General features: G+C 44.8%; 1 protein-coding gene across 1 annotated transcript; it reads right to left on the bottom strand.

Annotated features, from left to right (window-relative positions):
- Window positions 1-6,843: 6,843 nt before the first annotated feature.
- FRZB (frizzled related protein) lies at window positions 6,844-27,188 on the bottom strand. Its single transcript, XM_064452054.1, has 6 exons — window positions 26,660-27,188; window positions 16,589-16,636; window positions 12,007-12,072; window positions 9,754-9,958; window positions 9,452-9,515; window positions 6,844-7,864 (listed from the first exon to the last, which is right to left on the bottom strand). Exons 1-6 carry the CDS (start codon window positions 27,111-27,113, stop codon window positions 7,754-7,756), a joined length of 948 nt encoding a protein of 315 aa, XP_064308124.1. The 5' UTR covers window positions 27,114-27,188; the 3' UTR covers window positions 6,844-7,753.
- Window positions 27,189-27,580: the final 392 nt, after the last annotated feature.

Below are 27,580 nucleotides of genomic sequence, written 5' to 3'. Positions count from 1 at the left end.
AAAAAAGCATTTTACTGGGAATTAACAGAGACTTTACAATGGATAAGAGAGGGTTACCAGGCATTTGGCATGAAAATTCAAGGATTAAAGGCCTTTGAGTTAACCTGTTTTCAGGATAATGATGACAGGAATGTGGGCATCAGCATTTGCTTCCCAGTCACTATGTGATTTTAAGTAGGGGAAGAATGAAAAGCCTGACTCATCTTCAGGGCCATTTCAGATAAAACTGCACTTTTTGGCTTTCTGAACCACTCCCAGAAACACCTGGAAGGCATGAGAATATTTTTGGCTCTGGCTGATAGAAAATGGTTGTCACAGCAGCCACATGCTGGTTGGATGGGAACCAATTTGCAGCAGCACTTGTAGCCTGAAGAGCCTCCCCAGCCCCATCCAGAATCAGCCCTCCTGCCAGCTGCAGATGCATTGTGAAGTTAAACAAGAATGAATATGCTAAAACCATGAACTGAAATTCAACTAGCAAACACTAACATCTTTTTTCTTTTCTTTTTTTTTTTTTTTCTTAAGTAGTATGTTAAGAACATCCTGTGCTATGTTTTGCACTCGAGAAGAAACTTGCCACGCTGGGCAATGGGTTACTCAGTATTTAGGTATCAGCCCAGGGGCTTCTCACACCATGGTATTTAAGGCTGCCCAATTCTTCTCCTAGTAACATGCAGCTCTTCATTGCCAAGCCATAAGTCCTGAGCCGAAATATTTAGCAACTGACTAGTTGCATAGCCTAAAATATTAAATATCAGCTGTTTGGGGGCTGGGGTTGTTTTGTTTTGCTCTGGTTTCAGGCGCAATCATTTCCAGGGGCAAAGCTAGGGAAGAACACTTTGTCCACCCACGCAGGCAAGGAGAGGCCAGTCCTTTCTCTCAGCAGCTCCAGCACTTCCATTTCTTGGCAATCTGGGGTGGGGGGAAATTTTGGACATTAAATCATGAAGGCTGCCACAGAATCAACAATATACCAAGACCTCTTGGGTGTTTCAGTTTAGATTATCCAAAGACTGGGCAAATTTCCCCTGTAACTGATACCTACAGACCACCTTGAAAGGGGACACGAGGTGACAGGAGGAAGCAAAGGTCCCTGGTACCCAGCAGCCGGTGGCGGGAGGCTTGGCTCCAGCTGCAGCAACAGGGGACAATGAGCGGAAGAAAGGGAGATAAGCAGCCAGGAAACAGGCAGGGGAGAGCAGGGCAGAAAGCCACAAGAAAGCAAAAAGGTAGAGCTGCAAGGGTAAAAGCAAGACCGGCATCCAGCGGCGAACAGGAGGGAAGCCCCTATCAAGAAAGGAAGCCCTCAGGAAACATCAGAGGAGATGTCAGAGCAAGGGCACCAGGGTAAAGTCTCCACAAGGCATGGGGGATTAGGAAAACAACACTGGCAAGGGGGAGTGGAGGAACTAGGAGCCTCTCTGTGAAATCCCTGGAATGATGGAGGCTGGAGCATGGGATGGAGAAGCCTGGTTATCCTGTTATCCTGTGCTGTGGGGAGGAATGGTCACTCAGACAACCAGCCTCCCAGAAACAAAAGCTGGAACAAGTTGGGATTACAGATATAAAACCTGGTGACCAATGCCCACTTATAGATACTCAGTCTGGGACAAAAAAAAAAAACCAAACCAAAAAACAGTGGTGCAGATTTCCCTGTCTCAACAATGCAAAGAGAGGGACATCAGAAAACACACCACCTGGGACAGAAACACATCCATATGGAGGACAAAGAGGTTCAGTCTTCCCAATGGACCATATAGGATCATGCGATCAAAATCTCTTCAGCTCTCCAATCTTAAACCCTAGATAACTGCACATAAATCTTTATTATGGGAAAGTCAGATTTGCTATATTAACCATCCTACATTTAGGAAGTCCTAACATTAGAGCTATTGACACATGCATTCAGTCCCACTATTGACCTGTGATGGTATGATGCTGCCTTTAGTTATACAGTAACATGTTATTTCACCTGCGGGATCCTGAATTTTTTAACTACTCAGCACCTCCTCAAGCTGCTGAAAAGCCATCATTTGCATAGTGTTTTGGTGGCATTCTCACTGCCACAAGTACTTACAGGAATGAACAACTTCACCTTCCATGAGAAATTATCTTCCTCATTTTACTGCCAGAAAGCTAAACTGAACCCACCAGAAACACCCACTAGCTGCAGGGTCCCACCTTGAGATGAGATGTTTTAAAGTCCACCTGGGCCCAGGAATGGAGAACGTGGTGCATCACTTGCTTTTCACAGTGTATCACTAGGGAAAGGCGCACAAGAACAGAGCCACAAGTACTTCCTGCTGCCTTCATCCTGACACCCCTTTTCCATCAGTCCCCCCCATCTCCCTTCATTATCACTCATTAAAGCTTTCAAGCCCTGCAGCTTGATGGCAACTGGCTGGCCCAAAGCACTGTATCTGCCAGCATGGGATTACTTCTAAAATAATAATCTCTCTTGTGTGACAAGGCTTATTTGGGCCTCGTGCAGGCATTTAAGAGCTGCTCTGTGAACGAAGTGGTTACGGGTTTCCATGCTCAGCCTAGGATCACAACAGCGGGCTCAGCTGGAACTGATGTGGGATCTTTCTCCTGGGTTACACTGTATAACCTAGGCTTATTCGAGGCAATTACTGAGAGAGTAATTCACCCTCAGGATTTCCTATGTCCTCACCTGCCCTATTTCATAACCATAAAGAAGCTGCCCATCAAAACAGCTACTGCTCCTGCCATGACTTAGGCAATTCTGCACCTATACATGTTTCTCCAGCACGAGCTGAAAACCAAGGTTTACTGCACATCTGGGAAGCCTCATGCAAGGCAGCTCCAGGTTAGGAGCATGCACTGATGCTCTCCAGCACCTGGGAAGCGTGGGAAGAACCAGGCACTAATTAACCCAATGCTCAGGGCAGGGGGGTTGCAATCCCCAGGGTGACAGGTCAGAAGGGTGGGCAAATACATCTCTCCCAAGAACCCAACAGGGAACAAAGCTTTTTTTATTTTTTCCCGAAAAAACAAAGAGAACAAGAACATTTTGCAGCCCAGGCAGTTTTGCTGCTGATCTCGGTGCTAGCAGTGCCTGGCCAGTGACACTGTGGGTGACACACTTGCAGAGAGCTTTCTGGACATGTTGCTTTTCGGTGTCATCCTCGTTAATACTGTGGTGCAGTGACTGTTCAGGAGTGCATCTTATGGATAGGGCTTAGTTGTTTATCATCAGGAAAGGACAACTGCATTGCAGGGATTGTCAAATTTTGTTCTTGTTCCTCTGTTCATTCATTTTACTGCTGAAGGCTTGCAAAGCACAGAAGCGCAAAGAAAATGCTAGCCGTGTACATGCTAGCTATTGTACTGTCCTGTAGATGAAGCAAAGGACTTTTTTCTTTTGAAGTTACACAGCAGCACTGCCAGAGAGCGGGGAGGCAAGCCAGGGGTCCTGATTCCAGTGCTCCGCAGACTGTCAGACTGTACCATGAGCACACATTACCAGCTGGTATGGGGTTTGGGTTATTTCATGTGAGGGAAGGGAAACAATAGTAGTCAGTAAATCTCTCACACACATCTGGATTTAAGCATCCGCAGCTGTATTACTTCCCCAGCAAATAACTTCCATTAGTTCATTCACTCTTACTATGTCATTGACTCATCTACCTAACTTATAATACACAAACTCTTAAAGGTATGGATTTTGGCATCTTGCGGAATAGCAGCAATGTGCAGGGGAACCAGAAAATGGCACTGGCAGCCGCCCAAAGCCGGGGACCCTCACAGCCTACCTCTTCCCAGCAGACACTGGATTCGCCCAAGGGTGTAACTCAGAGTAGACATATTTCATCCTATCATTGATATTTTACTCGGTGGATGCTTTTCTCCGGCTCAATACACTGAAATCTTATAAAAAGAAAACAACCCGATTCCAGTTGAGTCCTATTCTATAGCCTGATTATCTTACCCTTCCTTTAAAAACGCTGACATCTTCCCCTTCCACTTGCCCCCCACAACGCTGCTGCACCCGCCGAGGATCCTGATGTTGCATTTTTCTCCAAACAAAGGCTTTCTGAAAGCAGGAGGCCCTCCGGCTGCCTACTGCTACCGGCACGGGCTCTCCCTGTAACCCTGCTCAAATGAACTATGCTACTCTCATTAGCATTAATGTGAAAGTTGTTCTCACCGTATAGACTCTGCTTATTATTGGCTTTAACGGAAGGAATTATGCACCAAAATAATAATACCCAGGCTGAAATTAAGCTCTGTTATTTTCATGCTATTGCTAACATGCCCAGAGCAGATTTATTAAAACCATGAGTCAAGCCCTGCCAGAAACTAGAGACATTACTTGCAAATAAGCAACTTTGGTGTTTATTCCTTCTGCCTTCTCATCGGCTGAGCTGCACTAGGAAAGGGTGCCTTCTGATAAGCAACATGTCAGGCTAATTATCCACAGAGATTTTAAGCTGCATATTTTCTTTCTGGACTAATATAACCCAGATGTCGGAAAGGCATGGTTTTAATCAATCCTTCTATACATCCATGACACTTGGTCACATGTGCACACGTAGGTATGTGCATCACCCAGTAAAATAACCACGTTGTACAGAATTAATAAGCTGGCTGTTACACGTGGGTTGGTTTGTGCTCCTTTTATAGGATTTTAGTGCTGCCTCAAAAAAAACTCATTCTGAAAAAAGAAAGTCTCTGCATTTGCAAGTGAAACAAGTAAATATTCTTAATCATTATAGAGCACTCTTTCCATAGCTACAAAGGTTTTCACCGGGCATGACCCTCAGGTAGTTTCACTGCAGGTAAAAGGGAAGATTAAAAGCTATATACTGTCTCTATACCAAGAGCTTGAGAAACCAGCTTTCCCTCCAGCATGTGGATGGCCATTTAAAAGGGACAAACCAACAAAGCCCATGCTAGAAGCTTCGGTGCAGCTGTGCTGCTTTAGAGCTACACGAGTTCCTTTTTCCCTGAAGCGAGTGACAGAACCAGGCTGTGTGGTGAGAACAGGGCCCTGCACAAACTGCAGGGTCACCTACCAACTCCGCACTGAACAGCACAGGATACAAAATAAACAGCTGCTTTTTGTCTCTGGTGACAGCTGAGTTCAGATGCTGTTACCGCCACAGTGAGCGGAAGCAGGTTTGCCTCCAGGCCATACTCCTCCAGTACGGATATTCTCAATATCAAGCTCAGATCCAGAGGGCTAAAGGAAACAGTTCAATGCACTATCAGTTCACATGGATTCCCAGCCATGCCAGCACTTGCTGTATTGGAACCCCCTCCATTTAACAGCCCCAGCCAGACTAAGAAGCTCCTCACCCACAAGCATTACTGCTCAGCCATCTGAGGGTGCTCTAGGGTGACTGCTGCGAAGACCTTGCTCTCACAGAGGCAAACACATCTCAACAAATCCCCCCCTTACCTCTTCAACTGCTCCCTTAGCTCAGGGAAGAGAGACAGGTAACCAGTCCTCCTGGCTGGCATGGTGCAGAGGAGAGCAAACCCACCGCTAGCACCTCTGCTCTCCTTCACAGGAAGCCACCACACCCTCCTCTCCGCTCACAAAATGCTGAACAGCAGTGGTTAATGACACCAGAAACAGCTGTCTCACTTTCTGGTCATCAGCTTGTTGATCACATGAATCAACAAGCAAGTTTCAGCCTCGCAAATAAAACATCAAGAACTTGAAAATGATCAGAAACCAGTCCTTTGTCACCAGAGCCAAAGGTGGATCTCAAACTGAGACCTAATTAAGCAAGATGTAAAACAACAAACTTCTTTGCTTTCTTCAGAGAGCTCTGAGAATGGGGACAGAAGGACAGTAGTAAACAAGATTACTCAGAAGCTTGGTTTTCTTGGCCTTTTGTGCAGCAGATTTTTCTCCTTACATTAACTGCCTGCTATTCACATATTTCTTAAAAAAAAAAATTGAAAGTCCAGAGCCCAATAATTAAGTATGATCAACAATGGGCTTTACAGGATCTGCTGCTTCAGTGATGATGTTCACCTTGCCATACCTACTGTGACCACCACTGGCAGAGACCTGCTCGCTGGTAGCATGGCTAAAACACCGGAACCAGGCAACAGAGTAGATGAGAACAGAAGCACCAAACTACAATGTCCAAAATACACCACAGCAATGTTTTCAAATGGGAATAGCTTTGTTGTTGTTGTTTAAATTATTCTTACTCTTCTAATGCAGCTTCCTCTTTGACAGTCCTTCCACAGCTGCTAAGCCTGCCAGTGCAGTACCCTGAGCAAACACTGAGCTAGCTGGAGCCTTAATATTCCACTGCTAACCTTCAGAGCCACCCTTTCCCCTAAATTAGCCCTTTATTTTTCATTAAAAAAAAAAACAACACAGAGATTCTGAGTGTTGCAGGAAACAGTTCTATGTTTCAAGTTGCTTGGTATCCAGCCCAATGGAAAACCTGCCCTGAGACCTCTGGTTATGAACCCAAATCTTATAATATCATTATTATAAATATTCCTAAATATATCTGTGTTTACTTACTATCATTGTATTTTCAAAATACCTAACAACTGCACCACTCTTTTCTTAACGCAAGGCAGCCCTAATGCACTTAAGACAGTACTGACAGCTGAGAACACAACAGCCATTTGCATTTGTAGGCTGCAGTGAGGAGGACTGTTCTTTAATTTACCCCATTTTAATTTCTTTTGAGCATGAGAGAAGAGCAAAACAGAAGATAATTTCAAATATGTTGGCACTATCTGCAAATAATCTTATAAAAGCACAAAAATGAACTTTTTTCTTTTTAAATTTTGGACAGTAATATAAAAATATGATGTTGGTTCAAAAGTCAGATAAGGTCTGTGTTGACAACTACAATTCTTTTATTGGACATATTTTACTGAGCACTGAACACTTGTTTATGTAGGCACAGATTTAAGAATAACACCACAAAATCAAAAGGATAAAGTGCAGACCTGTACTGAGAAGCAGGCCTGGTAAGTCAGTCTACTCCTACAACTCAGCAGAGAAAAGAAAGAAAAGGGGAAAAAAAACTGCCGTTATAAGAGTAGTCGTACATTATAAATTACATCCTGCGGTAACAGAACTACACAACCTTTCCTGCAAGGTCCAGAGCACTGGAAAACCCAGGTCCCCTGTGTACAAGCACACCGTGTTTATCACAGGAAATATTTTAAGTTAGACTTTGGCTTACACAAGTGGTTTATTTATAAGAAAACTTAACAAAGGTGTACTGATTAAAACAGTTCTCTTAACATCATTTCTTCATATATTTCAGAATTATATTTCAGAATAAGAAATTACGTGCTTAAAAAAAGGTAACAACCTCCCCCCAACACAAAATGTTTCAGCAAACAGTGACCAAGAAAGTGTGAAAGGGGGAAGCCAGTATGAGTCATGACATTAAGCGATGGTCTTTGCGATCTCATTCCTGCTTGCATAAGAATGTTCTCCCTAAGAAGATTCAGGAGATAAAATGATAAATTCAGCATGTCCTTATCTTTCCCCATCTCATAAGGGCAGTTTTCTACAGTTCTCAATAACAGAAAAAAATATATATTTCCAGAGTTTGCGCACATCCGAAAAAAAAAAAGGCAGAAAACAAGAGGGAGAATAAAAACTAATATAAGCTAAAACATTATTTTGTAGTAAACAATAGAATATAACGTGCAATAGTGCAATTTCTCCTTTGCTGCTCCAACAATGAAGTCTTGGTAGATAGTCCACTGCATGTCAACATACGGTGTCCCACATCTAACTACGTGCTTGTCGGGCACTGCTGGTTTTGCCGGGCTTCGGAGCTGAGTCGCTGTGTCCCGGCTCTCCCTTCCCCTTCCCGAGGTGGCGGAGTTTCTGATCCCAGCGCTGTACATTGAAAGGCAAAGGAATTACAAAAGAGATTACAGAAAACACTTAAATCACGTAAAACAACTGCATGTGTTTACAAACAGCAGCAAAAAAAAAGAAAAAAAAGCTGTTGCTGTCTCCACCACATTACCCCATTACCCTCAACTGGGCTCAAATGGTGGAATGGGATGTTATTGGTAAAAGTCACTTTAAAATGAAAAAACATTTCCCGGCTTTCTTGTAGCCTCTGTGAATGAGGGGGCTGATACAAGGCATAATGGTTTCAGCAGAAAAGTGTCTCACCTTCTAAATAATAAAATGTGCAAGCTCTGGTGGAAGCAGGATGAAAAAACATTCAAGTGATTTCTATCAATTTTTAAAAAAATATTATTATTTATTTTTACTGTTGCAGGTAATAGCAACCGCAATACAAAAAGATGTAATAAATATAGTTGGTACAACTGATGATGCTTTCAGAAAAGGAGATTGCGATGAGAAGCAGGTTGCGGCGTGGCATGGTTCTCAGCAGCCCAGGCTGGGCGCGAAGGCAGAGCACAATGGGTCGCGGGCCACAAGGAAACAAGTGAGAAAGTAAGTCAGCTCCCAGAAAAAACCCAACAAATTACACTGCCACCCCAGAACTGGAACTAAGCAGAAGTCAGCCCACAGCAATCATGTGGTATTTGCTCTACAGCACTGGATTTCATCAAGTTCTGCCAAATCAAACAACTTGGATTAAGCTCCCCATACCTTTTCACTCATGTAACCTCTGTGGATGTGACAAATGTGCACAGAAAAACTTGCATTTGTAATCAGAACAGTATTGCCCTGCCAGTCACCATTAAGGCTGTTGAAGAAAGTGCTGAGTGGAAGAGGAGACTGGTTTGCACAGGCACAACCATTACGTCAAATCAACAGCTGAGAAATTGTGTCAAAATAACAATATTCTGTGTAAAATTACACTCCTAACAACACTGAAATCACTGATACTTTGCGGTGTATCAAAACTCAAAAAGGCAATCCTTCCAGAACTTGGAAGGCATTAGAATACATTTATACTGAAAACATTGGAATACATTTTCATATATTGCTTGCATTTGAGCTCTTTGCTTCCAATTCACTATGAGAAAGGTAAATTTAAAGTAGTCACTAATCCACACAATTTCTTAAGAGAACTGTATTTAGAGAACATTAAAGCTGAAAAGTGTAATTCTGACTTAGTTTCCAGACTAAGTCAGACTAAACATTTGTAAAGCCCTTTTTTTTTTTTTGTAAATTGGTACCACAATCCCAATTAGGCAGCTGCGTGTTGCAGAATGCACAGTTTTGCCTACAGAGTTAAAACACTCCTAGTGTTTGCTTTTTTGAGACAGAGGTTTTGATTGCTGCTATGCTGGTATACTTTGGGGTAATTCAATGTATCCCTTTTTCTTATTCAGCATACACTTCTAAGTAATATAGCAAATAAAACACCAACTTAATTTTTGATACTTGATATTAATTAACTGGGGCCAGCACATGTATTTTTATCCCTTATTTTGAAAAGATTAGTTAGATGTTTCACGATATCTGCAAGACTTGACTGTTGGTGAGATATTTTCTTACCTTTACTTTTTTACCGAGACGATCCTTCCATTTCTCAGCTATGGAGCCTTCCACCAAGAGTAACCTACACAACAGAGACAACCAGTTACTCCATCAACAGACATGCACAAGCTACGCAGCCCAACACATGCCAGACTAAGATCTCTGTGCCTGCAGAGAGCCTCGTCCCCCTGAATACCATTAAGGAGCCAAACAGAGTGTCACACGACGTTCTTCACGGCTGGTGGCTCTGAAGTTCAGCTTTACGGGCAGGGGAACAAACCACAACAAATATGCTCCAAGGGTAATGCAGAAAGAGCTACCTGGAGCGCTCCTCATCTTCGTAGCCCATAATGATGTACTCTTCGTTGGCACTAAGCGGTGGGCACAGGCAGCCGGAGTTCGCATGAAGGTTTACAGTGTCCTTTGGGATGTTCACCAGGGAAGATTTTAGGATCTCCTTTACTTCCACTACCGCAGTGACGTCGTGACATTTAGTCTTTACCTCCTTTACTTTAGCCCGAATGACTGGGAGAAAGTCACAAAGAGTATAGTTAGTAGCAGCAGATAATGTAGGTCACCCTCAAGCTGTTCTTCTTGACCTCTGGGATTAGTCTTTTGCATGGTCTGTTATGAAAAGCTTAGCTAAACTCCAGCAATTCCCTGCCCCCACCTCTTCATTACTTCATCCTCCACCACGAGCGTGCAGGTAGCTCAGTATATCTCCTAATGGTATGGTCACAAGTGGCAGTCATGTACCAGTTGGATTTACGTCCTATTTAAATGAGGCTTAATTTTTAGCATCCTTTCTTCTTCACCCTTTCCACTTTATCTATTTGATTCATTCCTTGGATACTCTCCTCCTCCCTCAGGCTGTAACTGCTCCTTCTTTGACTACTTGCAGTACAGATGACCGAACTTAATTTGTCACTCTCAACCTTTCACAAAATGTGAATGTGCATTAAAACTTCTCGTATCACTACCTCTGCTGGACACCAGGCCCTTACTTTTTTTTATTCTCTCTCCAGTGACCCAGCACCAATCTGTTCTGCCCCTTATGAACTCCAAACACTCCTGATCTTGACCTGATGACCTGTCTAATTGTTTCCTCCCTCACCCTTTCTTTTTCCCTTAAGTTGCACAGGAGGGAAAGTTGCCTTTCAAAAGCAACGCTTTTTGTTTCTCTCATGGTGACCAGTGAACTGATACCACATGCAAATGCAAAGCCAATCCAGAGGTCATGCTCTAGAGAGTGCCGCATCTTTCACAGCTTGCAAACAAGAGTCCTTTTCCATTACAGACAGCAGATTTCCCGGACTCCCAGTTTCTCCTAACCTGTGTGTAAGAGGTAATAAGGAAGAAACAAAACCATGGACTTACACATCTCTTCACATACACTGCCCATAAAGACAATCAGCCAGCATGCATTGCAGCCACATTAAATAGAGCTACTAATAAGTAATAGCTGTTATGCATTTAACATGCACAGTTTACCCCAAGGGATCCACTTCCTTGAAACCTCTTAAGATTTCAGAACAAAATCTTGCTTTAGTTTGGAGTCCTTTCAAATGCATTTTGAAACCTCTTTAATTTCAAAAGCTTGAAAAGGTAGGCAGTAGCATGCTCAGTGACTCTTTACCACCTGCAGGTGTGGCACCCACTAGAGAAGAGTCACTCTATAAAGATTTCCCGAACATTTCCACCGAAACAACATAAAACTGACTAGCCACCTAAAAAATAATGATGTTTGACTGAATACAATTATAATTTTTTAGCTTTTACTAGGATTTATTTTTAAAAGATGCATATCTGACAATAGTTGCATAAGTGCATAATCTTAATAAATGTTATGCAATTACTACATGTAAATGAAGACTTTAAGTTCAGCAACCCTAAGGCTATTCACATGAGTAATGGGGAAAAGCATGGGCCCAATTGTTCAATTCCTGTGATAGATATTCAGTGGCTTCATAAAATTAATCTGCTTTAAACAAACAGTATGAAGAAAAGTAGCAGCCTGGACCTTTGATATGCCTGAAGACCAGGACAATCTGGACGAGAGAGGACATAATATGGACACCGTGCACTTTACAGGTATTACTGACAGCATAACACAGCCGGCAAGGTGCTCGTTGCTGGCTTCAATATGTGAAAAAAACCTAGTATGCCTGTTAGATCCCACAGTGAGTTTGTAGGCATAAAAGTGAGTAAAAACATTCTTTCCTGTGAAATCAGAGCATGTCGGAGCTCAAAATCAAAGACGCAGTTCAGGCATAGCAGCCCACAATGTCATTTCTGTCACATCACTTTTCACACTGAAGTGGTGCATGAACCCCAGGTGCCTGCGCTGACAATGAAATAACACTTTGTGTCAACAAAGACACTCTTGTACTAACATATTAAGCTAATCCCTTCCATCCTTCTAATTTGGAAACGTTTCAGGCCACATCTTCCTTCCATAATAAGTACTACTGGATTAACCATCAGTAATAGGGGCCATAGACTTTTTTAATGAAAATTTTTCCCCTTACTTTAGCCTTAAAAATGCTAGGAGCTGGCCATGTGGCTGTCCTTACCGTAGTTATAATTGTTGCGTAGATAGGTCTTCTGGGTAGCTTTTACCGGCTTGCATTTACAGCGCTCTAGAAGACAGGAACTTTGTTTAGACAGAAAAGAGCGTATGTCCAACGATAATCTCCCCGAAACCCCAAGCTTATGCCTAAAGAAAACTGCACTGAATTGACTAGTTTATTACAGGTAAGTGAAATATTAAAACCCACAGGGTATTCCTGGTCTGCTCTGCTGGAAGATGTTGTGGAACTGCCCGTGATATCTCAAAGGTTTCTAGGAGAAAACTTGACATGCTAAAATTTAATAAACAAAACAAAACTACTACAACCAACTAACCCCACAACAACAACAAAGATACAAGGACCTGGAGTCCGACATGACAAGATTTTCCATTTTAAGCCAATTCCAGGTTCAGCCTTGGTTTCTTCTGTGCTCACAGGTGCTGCAATTCCATATCCTTACAATGCCGTTCTCTCTTCTGTACTACACTTACTGAATGCCCTCCTTTCTGCAGCTTTAATCATACAGACTGTAATACAGACACAGAAAGAACATACTACGATGGGGCATGATTTAACATCGGACTGGAAACTACACATCTCAGCTCAGTTTAGCACATTGGGATATTCTTGCTAGCAGGCATTCACCATAAGGAAGACGATTTTTGCGGCTAATTCTTAATGTACAGTCCACCTCTGGAACGGCACCATGACGTTTCTTACAGTGGCACAGCCACTTTACACCTAAAGATGTCTAAGAGCTACAAGCATGTCAGAGACTGGTGGGACCAAGTGGCACGTAGTTCCCTGCTCTGAACACGTCTGGGATGGTTCCGACAAAATGAAACTTCAGCATGTTTCTTCAGCAGTGTCTGGTAGGAGGTTTAAGAGAGATTATGTTTAAGATTGAGTTTAAGAGGCTGAAGGGCCTCACTTGACTACTGCAAGTGTTTTGTGTTACCTTTGATCCTGCTCTGGACTCTCCCTCAATTAATAAAGCCAGCTTTGAGCCAAATGGCCTTTGACTGAATTGTAGATTAGTCTTTACCAATCTTGGTTGGTTTGTCAACCCAACAGCTTCATGCTCTACACAGGACTGACCTAGATGGACACAGGCCACAGAGCCACCATCCTCTCTGGGCTTGCTGTATAACATTATGACCCAGAAGGTCACATTTAATTAACACAGGGAAATTATTAGCTCTCATGGTGGTAAGGATGGCCTTGAAAAGACAACACAAACGAGCACTGTCAGAGCAGCATTTCCAATGGCACAGCTTCCAGACAACTGGGAACCACAACAGAGGGAAAAACGCTTTCATTAGCGCCCAGGGAGTGCTGGGGCTGAAGCTCCAGACCCATGTGTTCATTAACATCACTGATATTTCACAGCTGGTTATTCTAATGCAAATATTTACTTACTCCAAGCTAGCGTGTAAGTGGAGTTTGGTGGAGTCGCATGGTCAAGCCCAGCTGACTGTTATCTCCCCCTCCTAGCCCACCGCTGCACTCATTGCAAAGAGCAGGTCCCAGTACTACATATATATGGTCATCTGTTTTGACATTTGACTTGGCATTTGAGTGGTAGTAGACTTAATATACACTAATGGTGTATATTTCTATACACCATTGTTCTAAAATAACAATGCAAATAGCTAGTGACTTAATTAAACCCAATGTGAAAAGTTGAAAAAGAACTTTTATTTGCTACATAAGATTTTCTGCATTTAAAAAAAAAAAAAGAGATGGCATCATATGACCATGGACTTCCAAAATCTTTATTTATTTTGTATGGAAAGAATTTTTGTAGTTGAAAAGACAAAAAAAAAATACAGGAAAGAGGAAAACATTTCAAAAGAAGAGGATATTGTTTCCTTGAATTTCAAACACATCCTCAGGAATCTATATATAGAGTCCTACAGACTTCAGCTTTTGTATGAGACTGTGTTAAAATAATAAAGGCAGAGAAGGGAAGTGATTTTTGGCTTCCCTTCTGCCTGTGGGAGCTCATGCATACTTTAGGCCAAATTATGGCCCATTTTATAAGCTGCCTCAAAACAGGCCATAAAAGACGTGCTCCTATGACCCACGCTCACACAGGCATCTCAGCATTCATGTCCAACAAGTCGTACACTTTAACATTCTCCTGCTCTACAGTACTTTGCTCTGTTGTACAAGTAGAATAAAATAGTCCAAATTACAAGACAAGAATATATAGTCTCATGCTTCCCTCAACTTTAAAAATGTACGGCACCTCTTGATGCTGAGGGAAAGTCCCATCTTACATGGTAGTCTCCTCGGAAGCTGCCAGAATTACCAGAAGAGCTCTAGGACCACAACAACATTATATCCCAAACACTGAGACAGGCAGCACAGGATCACACCAGTTTTGACTGAGATCTCAGCTAAATCTGCCGTGAAATATTCTTTTTTAATACAAGTCAGCATAGGACTAACAAAGCTCAACATTTAGACCTTTGAAAACTTCTCCTTATAAATGCCAAAACAAATGGACTACACGGGAGCAGGGTTTTTGCACGGATCACTACCAACAAATGTGACATCTTAAATATACATGCATGCAGCACCTAAAACCTGACTGTAACAGTGATCAGTACAAGCACTTAAGCCTGGCAAATGCTTCCCTGATAAACTAAGCATAAAAAAGAACTCTGGAAAAACTTCTAAGTGACTTGAAAAGCATCCGATGAAGCAGGTGTAGTTTACTGACAAGAGATGCAAAAAAGCTCCCCCCCCCAAAAACCACCCTTGCAGACTCAGAGGGAAGGTTTTACCAGCGGACACTGCCAGGGATACAAGGTGCCTCAGAGAAGGGTAATACATGAGCACTGCTGACTGCAACCATACGCGGCAGTGCATGCTCCAGAAACTGTAGAGCTGAGTCCAGGAATTTTTAAAAAAGATCAGGTTGCTACTTGCCAAAAAAAAAAAAAATCCTATTTACAATGGCAAAATTACAAATTTACTTCAACGACTATATAAACAAAGCAATTATGAAACACAGCCTTTTAGGTTTGTCAGTTGAAACAGGTGTAGTGCCTTGAACCAGAAACTGTGTTTCTACAGCAAAAAGCAGTGATAAAAATATTACCCTTCCTTTTCACCAGCTTTTTCTGTGCATCTTCACCCTATGTTTTGGATGGGATTTTTTAGGTCTATTTTCCTTTTGCTATTTGAAAATCATCATGACAACAACAGTGTAACAGAATCTTACTCTTTTCCGCTGCAGGGTTGCTTACTGGTATTACATGCAGTCTGCATCCCTGAGGACAGCCAGTGCTAAAGACATGTTTAATATCTTTCTTATAAGGTGACGTTGAAGGTATCCAGTTTTACTGTCATACTCAAGTGTAGCTTGTATGTTCCTTATATAGCCACCGTAGAGGATGAAATCCACGCTTTCTCAATGCTATGCAATTGAAGATGGCTTAAAACTAAAAAGATACTAATATTAGCAATAAAAATCTTTTCAAAGACTTTCAGGCAGGCTCAAGGTAATTTAAAGTGAAGCTTGTTAAGGGGCTTACTTTTGGCAGGTTTTTCTAATTGTAGCTGGCTTTCTGAAGGACGTACACTGGGATTTAGTTAATGTTTTGCAACCACACAGCTACTTTCACACTGGGACCTACTGATCACATTTTAAAACTGCATATAAAGTGGGCATTACCAATACCTTTTTACAATTTGGTCATAGAGATTAATGCTGAAGCTAACAAAACTTGGTATCTAATTTTATGCTCCATAACCAGACTTAGGCATTCACATAATAAACTGAGCATTGATGCATGCTGTAGCTGATCAACACGTCTGGAGAAGGAAAGACACGATGGCCAACCCTAGGTTCCAAGTGTCATCTTTTTGACAAAGGCCTAAGAGGGACACTTCAAAAGGAATGGTAATAAAACTCAAGGAAACCTATAGTCATTGTCTAGTTTGAGCAACAAACTCACATTTCTGCAACCTATTAGCTACCAATCTGGGCTTTGCTTCTTTGCATTGCTGATGACTAGAGGAACACTCAAGGGGTTTTAAGCAGTTCCAGCAAAACCAAACCAAAACAACAATAAAAGTGGCAAGGGACCTGCCGTCCCAGTCTCAGAAGGTCTCAGCCTCGATCGCCTCAGGCTAATGGGTGTTTTGCTGTTATCTACACAGAGGTCAGAATTTTTTAATTTGCTAACTTTGAGGCCAGAATGAACCATTAATCTTAATTAGTTTTCCCCAGTTAAAATCCATTTAATGATCATTCTCACAGTTCAAGACAAAACTTTTAATGAAATCAGCACAGCCCTTTTGATTTGATGGAAATTTTGCCCTGACAAAAGCAGAAGACAGAGTGCTAAAAGACACGTTGAAGAGTTAACTGAGTTGCCTGCTGGGAGGTCCACAGCCCAACCAACCCCAAATCCCACCTGCCCATGGGATACAAAAGCACAATCGACAAGATTCCAAGACAAGTCAGAGTATTTAAACATCACTTAGTACCCCTCTTACTTACTTACTTACAAGTACTAAAAGGATTTGAAAGACTACAGCTTAATAAACCGTTTTATAAAAGTGTACTCACCGACACTGGCGCCTCTACAGTTGCCGTTATTAGAATCCATAGGGAAATCTGGCATGGATTCATAAAATATGTGAAGAAACATTAGTATTTTTAATATGGGATTATTTCAATACACCCAACATTACAATGTTTTCTCTTTCCTTAATATTTAGTATATTAAAACTTAGTAACTTAATTAACTAACAGATTGTAATGTTCTACAGGCCAGCCTGTTAAAAGTTGACACAATTTCTTATCGGAACTTCACCCAAATCTGGCACACCGTGTTAAATGGAGAAGCAGATTAAATATCCCATTTCTACTAGTGCATAGGCTGGCAGGTTTAGGACGGGGATGGAAATTTATGGCATGAACTTACGAGCATCTACAAAAAGTACACGTACTGTTTGCATTTAATTAGATGATGAAGGAGAAATTACTTTTGGTTTGTTTTTTTGGTTACTGAGGAAATCAAACCAACCAACCACAATCATATCGTTGGAGCAAATGCCAAAACAAATGTTTCAGACCTTCCCCTTCCCCTCAGTTTAAAAACATACGGATTATTTTGAAGGACAGATAAGGAACAGAAGGAAAAAAAAGGCACTATGCCCGAAGAACTGCTTTTAGAGGCATCTGTAAGTGGAATGTGTCCTACATTAGTAAAATGCATAATTTCAAACCTATTTTTTATTAAAACACACACTTTAATGGATTTATACATATAATTAATCATGAAAAACAAGTATGTTAATGCGTATAATGTTGTACAAGTTACGGAAAAAATAAATGCAAGAGAAGAAAGACTTGGCAGAGAGGCAGTGTACTTTATTAGAATGACACATAGAATGGAAAAACAAATGAGCTTTCAAATAAAAAGCCCTTCTTTAAGTTTGCATGCCCAAAAGTTTACACAGCTTTTTCACCTCTGGAAGCTGGTATCATACAAACGTCATCTTTCTTATATCTTACATTATCATGGATACCACACTGCTCTCACAATACAGAACAAATTAATACAAGACCATGTAACAAAAGCTCCTCTCCTGCAGCTGAAGCTGTAAGGATCTGGCTGTAATACAGCCCAGAACACTGATGATATTTGGTATAGGTGAAGGGTTTAGATGTATGGACTAGATTTTAAGGGCTGGGGCCATTATTTAACCACAAGAGTTGTAAATATCTATTTAAAATACCTGTTTGCAAGAGAACTAATATTACTTAGTTCATCTTCTAATTTGTCCATCCTTTTACACAAAAAAATCTTAATGCATATCAATACTTGCCATAGCAACATGAAACTGCCTTTACAGAAATGGGGATACGGCTAAATGACAGTCAGGGCAAGAGTAAATCTGAAAAACAACTAATTCTCTTACTAACATAATAATTAACTTAAAAATAAATCAGACTTCAGGATTAATTATTCCTACCAATATAAAGAAGAAAGGGTATAGACAATGGCATAGAACAGAATAGATTGAATAGATGCCCTTTTATATTCCAATAGCCTGTTGCTAGTAAAACTCACACCCATTTTCTTCCAAAGTTCGTTCCAAACTATCACAGGACCTTAGGTTATAGAACAAACCCAACATTTTCATGGAGCCAGTTTGGTCTTTGGATATCAGGTACTTCCACAGCAGCTGTAAGGCTTCTCCATGCTGCCTTGTAACAAGACAAATTACCCAGGCTAATTCTTACTTATGTGTTTTATTTTCATTATTCACTGGAGCTACTGTTATCCGGCATTTTACGTTGTATCAAGTGCTTTCTTGTATTCCAGGACAGGATGAAAGAGGAATTAAAATGGTCTTGCTCTTGTAAATGGTGAAGTAAAGGATGACCACATTTCTTCTCATTCCTCCTCTCTGTGGCCAATCTTCTGCTGTCTTGTTCATTTAGCCAGTGCTTCGCTATAGAGCTGCAGTTCCTTCTGATGTGGCAACAGCATAGACAGCGGTCAGGTCTATAGCCTGATAATCCTCCCATCTACTCCCATCTGCAAAACCTCCCAGCCACCAACCATGGAGAGGTGGCTCTGCCCCTCCATGTGCCCAAGACAGGCCTGAGATGTTTCACCACTCCCTGGACATTCAAGATGCCAGCAAAGAAAGCTCTCCAGATTTGTTGCCCCTCTCGTTCAGTTGCCTTGGCCAACTTCTCAGGTTGCCTTCAAGGCTGGCTGGCTTTGCACATGTCATGTCCAAGGCAACTCTCTGGTGCTTCATGTGGCCCAGCAAGCTACAATTCCTGCCCAAATCGGTACTTCAGTTATGACCAAACAGATGGTTCCTTCACAATCCCAAAAGCACATTCCCTACACCAACAAAATTGTTACTGGGGGCAGAAAAAACTTTCATCAGCAGAGAAGGCAAGGGAACTATCAGGTTGAATGTTTATCATTTTCACATCCATGGAGGTAACAGGGAAGGAAAAAGACTCCCTGAAGTGCACTCTCCCTTCCTAAACCAAGGGGTGATCCAAGCCGCCATAACTTCATGGTGTTTGAGCAAACCAAGTCCAATCACTCTGGAATTACAATTAAACATAAACCAGAGCCTGGAAGGGGTTCACAGCCTTCCCTGACCCCACCTGGGACTACGATGCTCATGTGTATCGGCTTAAGACCAGTCCTTCAAACTTACACCGATGCAAGGGGGCTGGTAAACAATACGCCCAATATAAACCTGGACCTGTAAACAAACACGGAGTGAAACTGCCTTCCACCAGATGTTCCCTTCCACTCCTAAGTACACAACTTATTTTATTTTTACCAAATTAAACACACCACAATTTCAACCCATTTCCTAATTCTGCATTCATTCGCCAGGTCACTTGTCTTACCCCAAACCAGCGGTTGCGGGTATCTGACGAAGCAGCTGGCTGTGCAACAAGAGTAATTCAGATGTATGCAGAGCAGCTATTAATGGAAACAGCTCCCATTTCTGTGCCTGCGTGAAGGCTGTGGCGCGCAGCATGCTGTGCTCTGCAATTGCGGTCAGAGCGCGGTGTCTGTCAATGAGCAAAATGAGGAGTAAACAGGTACCGATACGTCACTTCATGATTCATTTCCCAACTTGCAAGGGCTTGGACCAGGCAAGTATTGACCTTGCCTTGATGCTTATCTTTCCCAGTGCACTCATGCTTATTTAGGGATGAACAGTTTCTACTGATGGAGAGTAACGTGAGCTTGTGGAGTAGACCGGAGACCTCTACCGCTGTACAACACAACTTGCGAAAGGGTTCACATTTCCGTGATCCTTCCCCCGGCCAAGCTCATGCTCCCTGGTCCCTTCTCATCTACTGATAAAGCGATGGGAAAAGGGTCTGGGCCATCCCTGCCACCAGCCGCTTGCAAGATCTTAGGTGGGCGTCAGCAGCCACAAAATCCCATTCCCTGACCCCAGCAGTCTAACGGGCAGAGACCTCTCTCCATCAGGAGATGCACACTGCTTAGACCTCCAGCCATATAAAGCAGACGGGGGGGGGAAAAAAAAAAGCTGGTTTTAAAAATAAACAACCGACTTCCTATTGTTCCACTTCTCCTCTGAGGCGATTTATCTGCCAAGTTTTGTATATGCAAAACAATCTTTTTGAAAGAAATATCTGTCAGCACTGATTAGCAGCATTGCCAAAGAGGAAATATTAACCAGAGCTCCAATCAAAAGACTTCCTACTACATTTTGTTTAAGAAAAAATCCAAACTGATTTTTCCAATAGCCATTTTAATTAATTGCTTTTCAGAGGGATGCTATATTAAAAAACTAAACCACTAACAAGGAGAGCAGAAAAAAAAAGCCGCTTGCGTAGTAAGTGTACGAGATAATGCCTGGACCACAGATTTGGGTGAGAGGTTTGGGAAAAGGAAACAAGCTGGTAAAACTTAGTTTTGAGCAAACATATTACTTATATCACAGTTTAAACTAAAAAAAAACAAAGGACCAAAAAAAGTAGAGAAAGAGCCAAAAGTCAGACAAACCTGATTGCCACTGCAATTAGATAACATGGCCCAGCTATTACTGAAGCTATTCCAGGCACCCTGCTCCAAAGACCAAACCACAGTGAGCAGTTGCTGCTTGGGCACCTTCTTCAGACAGACACATCTGTGAGCCCCACTGATTAAGAAACCTTCAAATAGGCATGAATTCAGGCTTTGTACTCTGCTTCAGGTCTCAACAGAGAGAGGATCTTAGCTAATATGATTGCAAAAACATGCACAGTGAAGCACAGTAATAGGAAAATTGTTCCTTGTTAAAATTTGATACAGATCACTTGAACTCCAAGTTGCAGAGTGGCCTGCAACATGACAACATAGCCGCTCCACAGAAAGAATTATTCCACATAATGAATACCGCTGGGTTTTGATGACATTTAACGGCCTAGGTCTTGACTCGATGCTTAGACCATAAAAGCCATTCTAGGGAACTCAGCCTACAAAGGCAGACAAAGAGAAGTGACAGTATAACACCATTAGTGGTGTTATTAATGTTATTGTCATTAATAAGGTTTAAATATTCTTATTTGCCTTTAACACCATTAGTGGTATTGTCATTAGTAAGGTTTAAATATTCTTATTTGCCTTTCCCGTCTTCTTCAAGGCTTGAAGCTTGTAATGACTTTGTTCTTTAACTGAGAAATGAGGCTGCTCCCAACTTTTGAGCAAACACCTACAACAAATCTCAACTTTAAAATGACAACCTGGGGGCATGACCGCTCATCCTCGGTACAGCCTGAAATGCTCTCCTAACACCGCTGTGCATTTCAGCTACGTAAGTAGAGCTATGCAAAGTCTGAGTCAGAGCAAATTTGATCTGGAGTTTGGAAACCACCGTTTTGGAAATTAAGTTAATAACAGATTAAAAACAAGCACGGGAAATGGCTCTTTCACTTTTCTTTTAAGCATACAATGTCAAATTCACATACTGGATTGCTACAAATTCATTTAGGCCAGACAGGCAGGTACAGAGGACCGGACCTACATGGGTTCATGTAAGATTTAAGAAAATATGTCTCCATCACTTGAATAATCTTTAATTTTCTTTAATGTTTAAGAGGTGGTATTTTTTTGGAGAGATGCAGAGTTCTCTTCAGCAATCTTACAATAATCACCCAAAACAGTTCGGACATTAATTACATGTAGTTGATAGTTTGTGATGATGCTTCCCTTTTCTCTAACAACTCATTAACAACCCAACACGCCTTCAAGCTATTTTTCTATCTAAATAGGATACAATGAGACAGAAATCCAGCTGAAGGATCTGTCCTCCGATATGCATGGTACCCATCATACTGCTCTCCTTTTATTGCCAGTTCCCTCTTTGAAACAGGAACAAACATGTCACTTGTGACATAAACACTCTGCTAGACAGTAGCAGCCAAGGACATGCGTCAAAGTGCTTTTCTGAGTCAGCATCTCAACACCAGCAACAACTATTGTCAGGCTAGTTATTTTTCACATGTAGAAGATAGGTCCCGCTATGGAAATTTTAGATTCGAGACGGTTTTTGTCTATCTGCACTTCCTGTGGCTTCACAGACTAAAGATTTGACAGGACCCTGAATGAAGGAAGCAGATAACCAGACAGTTGTGAGGCAGAGTCAGCATATGCACCCAGCACAAGGAGGCTGAAATATATGGAGCACGTGAATGGGACCTCCTCCTGCACACGGAAGACAGCTTGTATTGATGTCTGCGAGCAGAGACGCTTTCATCCCCAAAAAGCAAAGGACAGGGATGCGGGATAAAACCCACACCTCAGACGTAAGAATACACTAACCTCACACCTCGGATGTTAATGTATCATCAAGAGGCTTTTTCATCCTCCATCCTGGACTGTGATTTGTCAGATCTTCCACAAAAAGCCTAAATATTCAGCGTCACAGCCACCTCCAGAACGCCCACACCGTGCCGGGTCCATCCCCCTGCTGCCTGGGTGTAAAGGAACCCAGGTGTCTCCCAAAGATAATGAAAAATCAAGAAAGATGTATTTCCCACAGGATGCTTGTTTGAAGGTGGTCCCTGTGACTTGAGGAACCTCAGACCTCCAAATCAGCAGCGTAGTACAGCAGCTCACACTCAGGTTTTAGAGACCAGGACAAGCCCAGGGGGTCTGCAGAGCTTCTCTGAGCCCTAAACAAGGGAGTTGTACTGTTCTTATCAGCCTTCTCCATCACAGACACAGCAGTGCCTATTTCCTCTCTTCAGTGTGTCAGCAGCCCTGAAGAACATCATGAAAATTACACAAATACCTCCCTCATTCCTGTAAAGAGGAAGCCTCTAGATCTTCCTCACCACCAGGGCCGCAGGTAGAAAGAGGTCCTAGAAGATGTTTGTGGAGGACTCATAACCTGTGCCTCAATAACCAAATCACAGAGTCACAGACTGGTAGGGGTTGGAAGGGACCTCTGGAGATCATCTCGTCCAACCCCCCTGCTTGAGCAGGCACACCCAGAGCAGGGGGCACAGGAACGTGTCCAGGTGTGTTCTGAATGTCTCCAGGGAAGGAGACTCCACAGCCTCCCTGGGCAGCCTGTGCCACTGCTCTGGCACCCTCACAGGAAAGACGTTTTTTCTCATGTTTAGCTGGAACTTCCCATGTTCCAACTTCTGCCCATTGCCCCGTGTCCTGTCGCTGGGCACTAATGAAGAGAGCCTTATCCCATCACCCTGACACGCGTCCTTCAGATATTTACAGGTGTTTATGAAATCCCCCCTCAGTCTTCTTTTCTCCAGGCTGAACAAACACAAGTCTCTCAGCCTTTCCTCATAAGTGAGATGCTCCAGCCCCCTGATCATCTTGGCAGCTCTCTGCTGGACTTGCTCAAGCAGTTCCTTGTCCTTATTAAAGGTGAACTTCTTACTGGGATTTGCCACAGGTCTTACTAACAACAGTTTCTCCACATTTTGCAACAGCCACAGCCTACCAGGCATGGGGAACACAAGTGATCGGAGAGGAACATCTCATCTTTTACTGTCACGTCAGCCAAAGAAAAAAAGTCAAGTGAACTTCAAATGATCTTCAAACTGGTATCATCAAAATGAGAGTTAAGACCAATTACTTTAATGGTGACAGGGAATTTTTGCAAGCGTCTATGCAAGCTCTTCCCAGCTGCAGGAGAGCAGACGATAGCTGGATCCAGCACGTTGTTAACCTGCTGCAGCCTCTTGCAGGCGACTCAACCCAAAGAAAGTATGTCCTGAGGGTCAGAAGAGCCCTTGCACCCAGCTGAACTGTGCACTCCTAAGGCAGATGCATGGTCTAATATTGAAAAAGGAATGGAAATTGGGCTTTCCAAACTCTGTTCCTGCTCTGATAAGGACAAACATCTTACCATGTCATCCATCAGGCTGCTGCCTTACAGAAGGGACTAGACAAATGCATTAACCCCCACCAGTATTAACACAGGAAACTCAAGAGGAAAGGAAACAGTAGAATCCTGTTACTTTGCAGGTAGCAAAAGATGAAAGAAAAATCAAGATTCCACTTCTGAAGAATAAAAAAAAAAAATCCTCTTCTACAACAGAAGCCCATGAAAAAGATGGATTTATATTTCTGCCTGCTCTATTAAATGTAGTTTGCAGACAGGACAAGGGGCGGGAGTGCTTAGGTTATAAAATAAGAGCAAGATTTCTGCACACTCCCCATCAGACCATTGGTTATTCGTGTCTTCTATTTGGCTGCAATCCTTTATTTGGAGAATTGAATTTGGAAGTGTTCACCTTACCTCTTCCTAGAACAGGAATCCTTCGCTCAGCTTGCTAAAGGAGCAGTTTTATTCCCTCAAGAAGGATTCTTTCAGGCTGGTGCATAATGCATCAGTTCAAAATTTTCAGCCCAGAAATGAGAATGTCATCAGGTTCTCATTCACTGAAAGAGAGTTTTCATGGATCCGGCCCTGGAATCCCTCAAAGAGGTTATTGTACTGCTGAGGTCCTCAGAAATAGGTAACTCGGGGGCAATTTTAGCCAAACTTCCTCCCTCCAGATCTGAATGTGATTGCTTTCAAATCGCTGCAGACCTGCCAAGCCTTGCTCAGTTTGGAGCCATTTTTAAGGCGGTTTTGAAAGCACCTCAATGCTGCGGAGAAAGGCGCTCGGTGTTCAAAACCGCACTTCCCCAAACCATGCCAGCAGGTCTGCAGCCCCCAGAGAGCAGCAGCAACGAGGGAGCTGCAGGCAAAAATAGCTGGCTGGGTTCACGGGCTGGGAACAACTGCGGGGGAAGGAAGGATGGAAAGGCAAGAGGGGAGCAATTAGAAGGGTTAGCGAGAAATGGTGGTAACAACCAGGGGTATCAGGGTACGGTCACTGAGTTGAGATTTCAAGAGGTGGAGAGGGTAACTCGATGAAGCCAGAGAAGGAGCAGGGTTAGACTGGCCTACAAATAAATGGGGAGGAGAGGACAGAGCAGCTCACCTGGGAAGGCTGAGCTGGGCAGCGTAGTCAGGAACCGAAGCATGAGATTTTGTTAGGAGAGGAAAACAGGAATTACAGCATTTGGCATTGCTGGCAGTGGGATACATACAGCATTTGGTAACGGGACAGAAGCACAGTCAAATACTGTGCTGAGCATAGCATGAAAAAAAAAACATGCACAGGACGCTGCTGGGGGACGATGGACAGGTGGGATCCGCCGCCCGTCAGCGAGCTCCCACAACCCAACATTGCAGCTGCGGGCACTGAAGGAGCCGGCGGACAGCACAACGAGCCCAGGGGCACGTGTGGGGGCTGCCCTGCCTCAGCCTCTGACCCCTCATAGCTGCTCCCCTGCCCCAGCTCAGCCCTCCCACTCCTGCGATGGGAGAGGCCTAGGAGACCCACCAACGCTGCAACTTTGCAGCAAGGAAACGTAGCTTGGTTCCACCAGCAGCAAATGCTTTCCTCAAGTGAGACAGGAACTGGAATAGTTTTGTAAAGGTCAAACCTCACTTGCGATAACCAGCTTGCTTCAATAGCTGCTTCAATTTAGTATTTCTGTGGTGCTCCTCTTGCCACGCTGGAGCTGTGCCCTGCTAACTCTTTCAGCCCGAGGGCAGCCGTGGTGGGAGCGCACCCCTAACACAGCAGGGTCCCCGAGCGACAGCAGGTTTGCAGCATCATGGCGGCCAAAGTGGCCGACAGTCTTCACCTGACTGCCTGGAGATGCTCCTGCCTCCCCGGCACCCCTGGACGGCTGCCAGACACCCAGGGCCAGCTGTCCCGTGGGACCACCGCGAGCACAGCTGGGGAAACGGGACACGGACGAGGGGCTCCAACGGCCCCTCGGAGGCCATGGGGGTCGGGTACCGTCAGAGCTGTGCTGGAGCTGCTTCAGGGCCAGAGGCAGCCTTTGGCTCGCTCGGGGGTGCCAGGAAGGAAACGCAGTGGAAGGCCGCACCTTTGCTGGGCGCCTCTGCTGACCGTAACTGGCGAGCCCAGGGACCCGACCGGGGCCTGCGCAGCAGGTGGGCCCTCGAAACCAACCGCAGCAACGAGGCTGTGTTCCCCCCTTCGGCTGTGCCTGTGCCAGCGCTGGGTGGGAGGAGGCTGGGGAGACCACGGCGCCCCAGCTCCTGCCCGGGGCTCCTCTGGGCACGGCTCTTGCCCCCACACCACGCTGGGGGACGACGGCCTCGGTGGAAGGGGAGCAGCGGGCTTCGGCGGGGGGGGGGGGGGGGGGGGGCGAGCGGCGCTGCAGGAAGGCGCAGCCCGGGGCCGAGCGGGAGCACCTCTCCCCCCGGCTGGCTCTGCCCTCCTAACAGGCAACCCGTGAAATACCGAAGCGGGGTACGGGAACGTGTCCCGTTCACGCGAAGCGAGGGCTGTCGCTCGCAGGCGTTTCAGCGCTCCGCGGCGCGGCGCGGGCTGTCACTCGGCGCCGGCCCCCTCCGCCCCGCAGCGAAACTTTTCCAGCAGCGATGCGGCTGCCTGATAAAGGCGGAGGAGAGAGAAGCGGGAGGAAAAGCGGAGGGAAAGAAAAGAGCCTTAGAGAAGAGCCCGAAAGAGCGGCGAAGGGGCAGGGCTCGCCCTCCCCGCTCGCCGGCGCCCATTGTCCGGGCGGGGCGGAGCGGAGCGGAGCGGGCGGCCCCGGCGCCGGCCCCGGGGACTCACCGGCGCCCTCGGCGGTGACGATGGCCTCGGGGGAGATGCAGACGCCGCGGTCGTAGAGCGGCAGCTCGTCGCAGGCCAGGCTCTCGGGCCAGGCGTGGCGGTAGCGGATGAGGACGGGCTCGCAGCCGGCGCGGGCGCGCTCGCAGACGGACTTGCAGGGCTTGATGGGCTCATGCTGGAAGTCGATGGTGCAGATGGGCGCGTACATGGCGCAGAGGAAGAAGAGGAGGTCGGGGCTGCAGTTGGTGCCCAGCAACCCCTCGAACTGCTCCATGGCCAGCACGGCGTTGGCCTGCGTGCTGTGGTGCAGGTGGTTCGGCATCTTGGTCATGTTCCAGGGCAGCGGTTTGCACAGCGGGATGCGCACCGGCTCGCAGGCCGCCGACCGCCCCGCCGGCGCCCGCCCCAGCACCAGCAGCCCGGCCAGGGCCAGCACCGGCAGCCCCCGCCACATCCCGCCCGCCCCGACGGCCTCGCCCCCGCCGCGCCGCGCCGAGCCCAGGGGCCGAGCGGCGGGACCCGGGCGCGGGGGGCGGCTCCTCCGGGGGCGGGGGAGGGCGGCTCCTCCGGGGGCGGGGGGGCCCCGCCCGCCGACCGGCCCCTCCGCGCCTCCCGGGACCCCTGCGCCCCCTTCCCCCCCCCCCCCGGCCCCCCAAGGGTTTGGCCCCGAACAAAGGAGATCCCCGGCGGGGGCAGCCCGGGGAGCCGCAGGAAACGTTTCTTTTCTAGGCAAAATAACCCAAAACAGAACTAAACACCCAAGAAAAATTCTTTCCGTGGGCTCGGACGTTTGCTTCGGGAAGAAATTGAAAACATCGCTGTCAACACGGGCACAAACACATTCGTTCCAGATCAATCTCCCGCAGAACGATGGCTCGCCCAGTACTTGGGAAATGCCTGTTTTTACGTGCGTTGCTGTGC

This window comes from Phalacrocorax carbo, chromosome 5 (genome assembly GCF_963921805.1).
Source record: "Phalacrocorax carbo chromosome 5, bPhaCar2.1, whole genome shotgun sequence".
Lineage (NCBI taxonomy): Eukaryota > Metazoa > Chordata > Aves > Suliformes > Phalacrocoracidae > Phalacrocorax > Phalacrocorax carbo.
This window is presented reverse-complemented; position numbering and strand designations above follow the sequence as displayed.

Bases quoted from the DNA above. Each gene is read 5' to 3' on its own strand.
- FRZB (XM_064452054.1), bottom strand. From the start codon at position 27,113: ATGTGGCGGGGGCTGCCGGTGCTGGCCCTGGCCGGGCTGCTGGTGCTG. The intron at 9,516-9,753 runs GTAGCTCTTTCT...TCTGTTGTGTAG, and splicing joins GAAGATGAGGAGCGCTCCAG to GTTACTCTTGGTGGAAGGCT. The intron at 7,865-9,451 runs GTAAGAAAATAT...TTCAATGTACAG, and splicing joins GTCTCGGTAAAAAAGTAAAG to CGCTGGGATCAGAAACTCCG.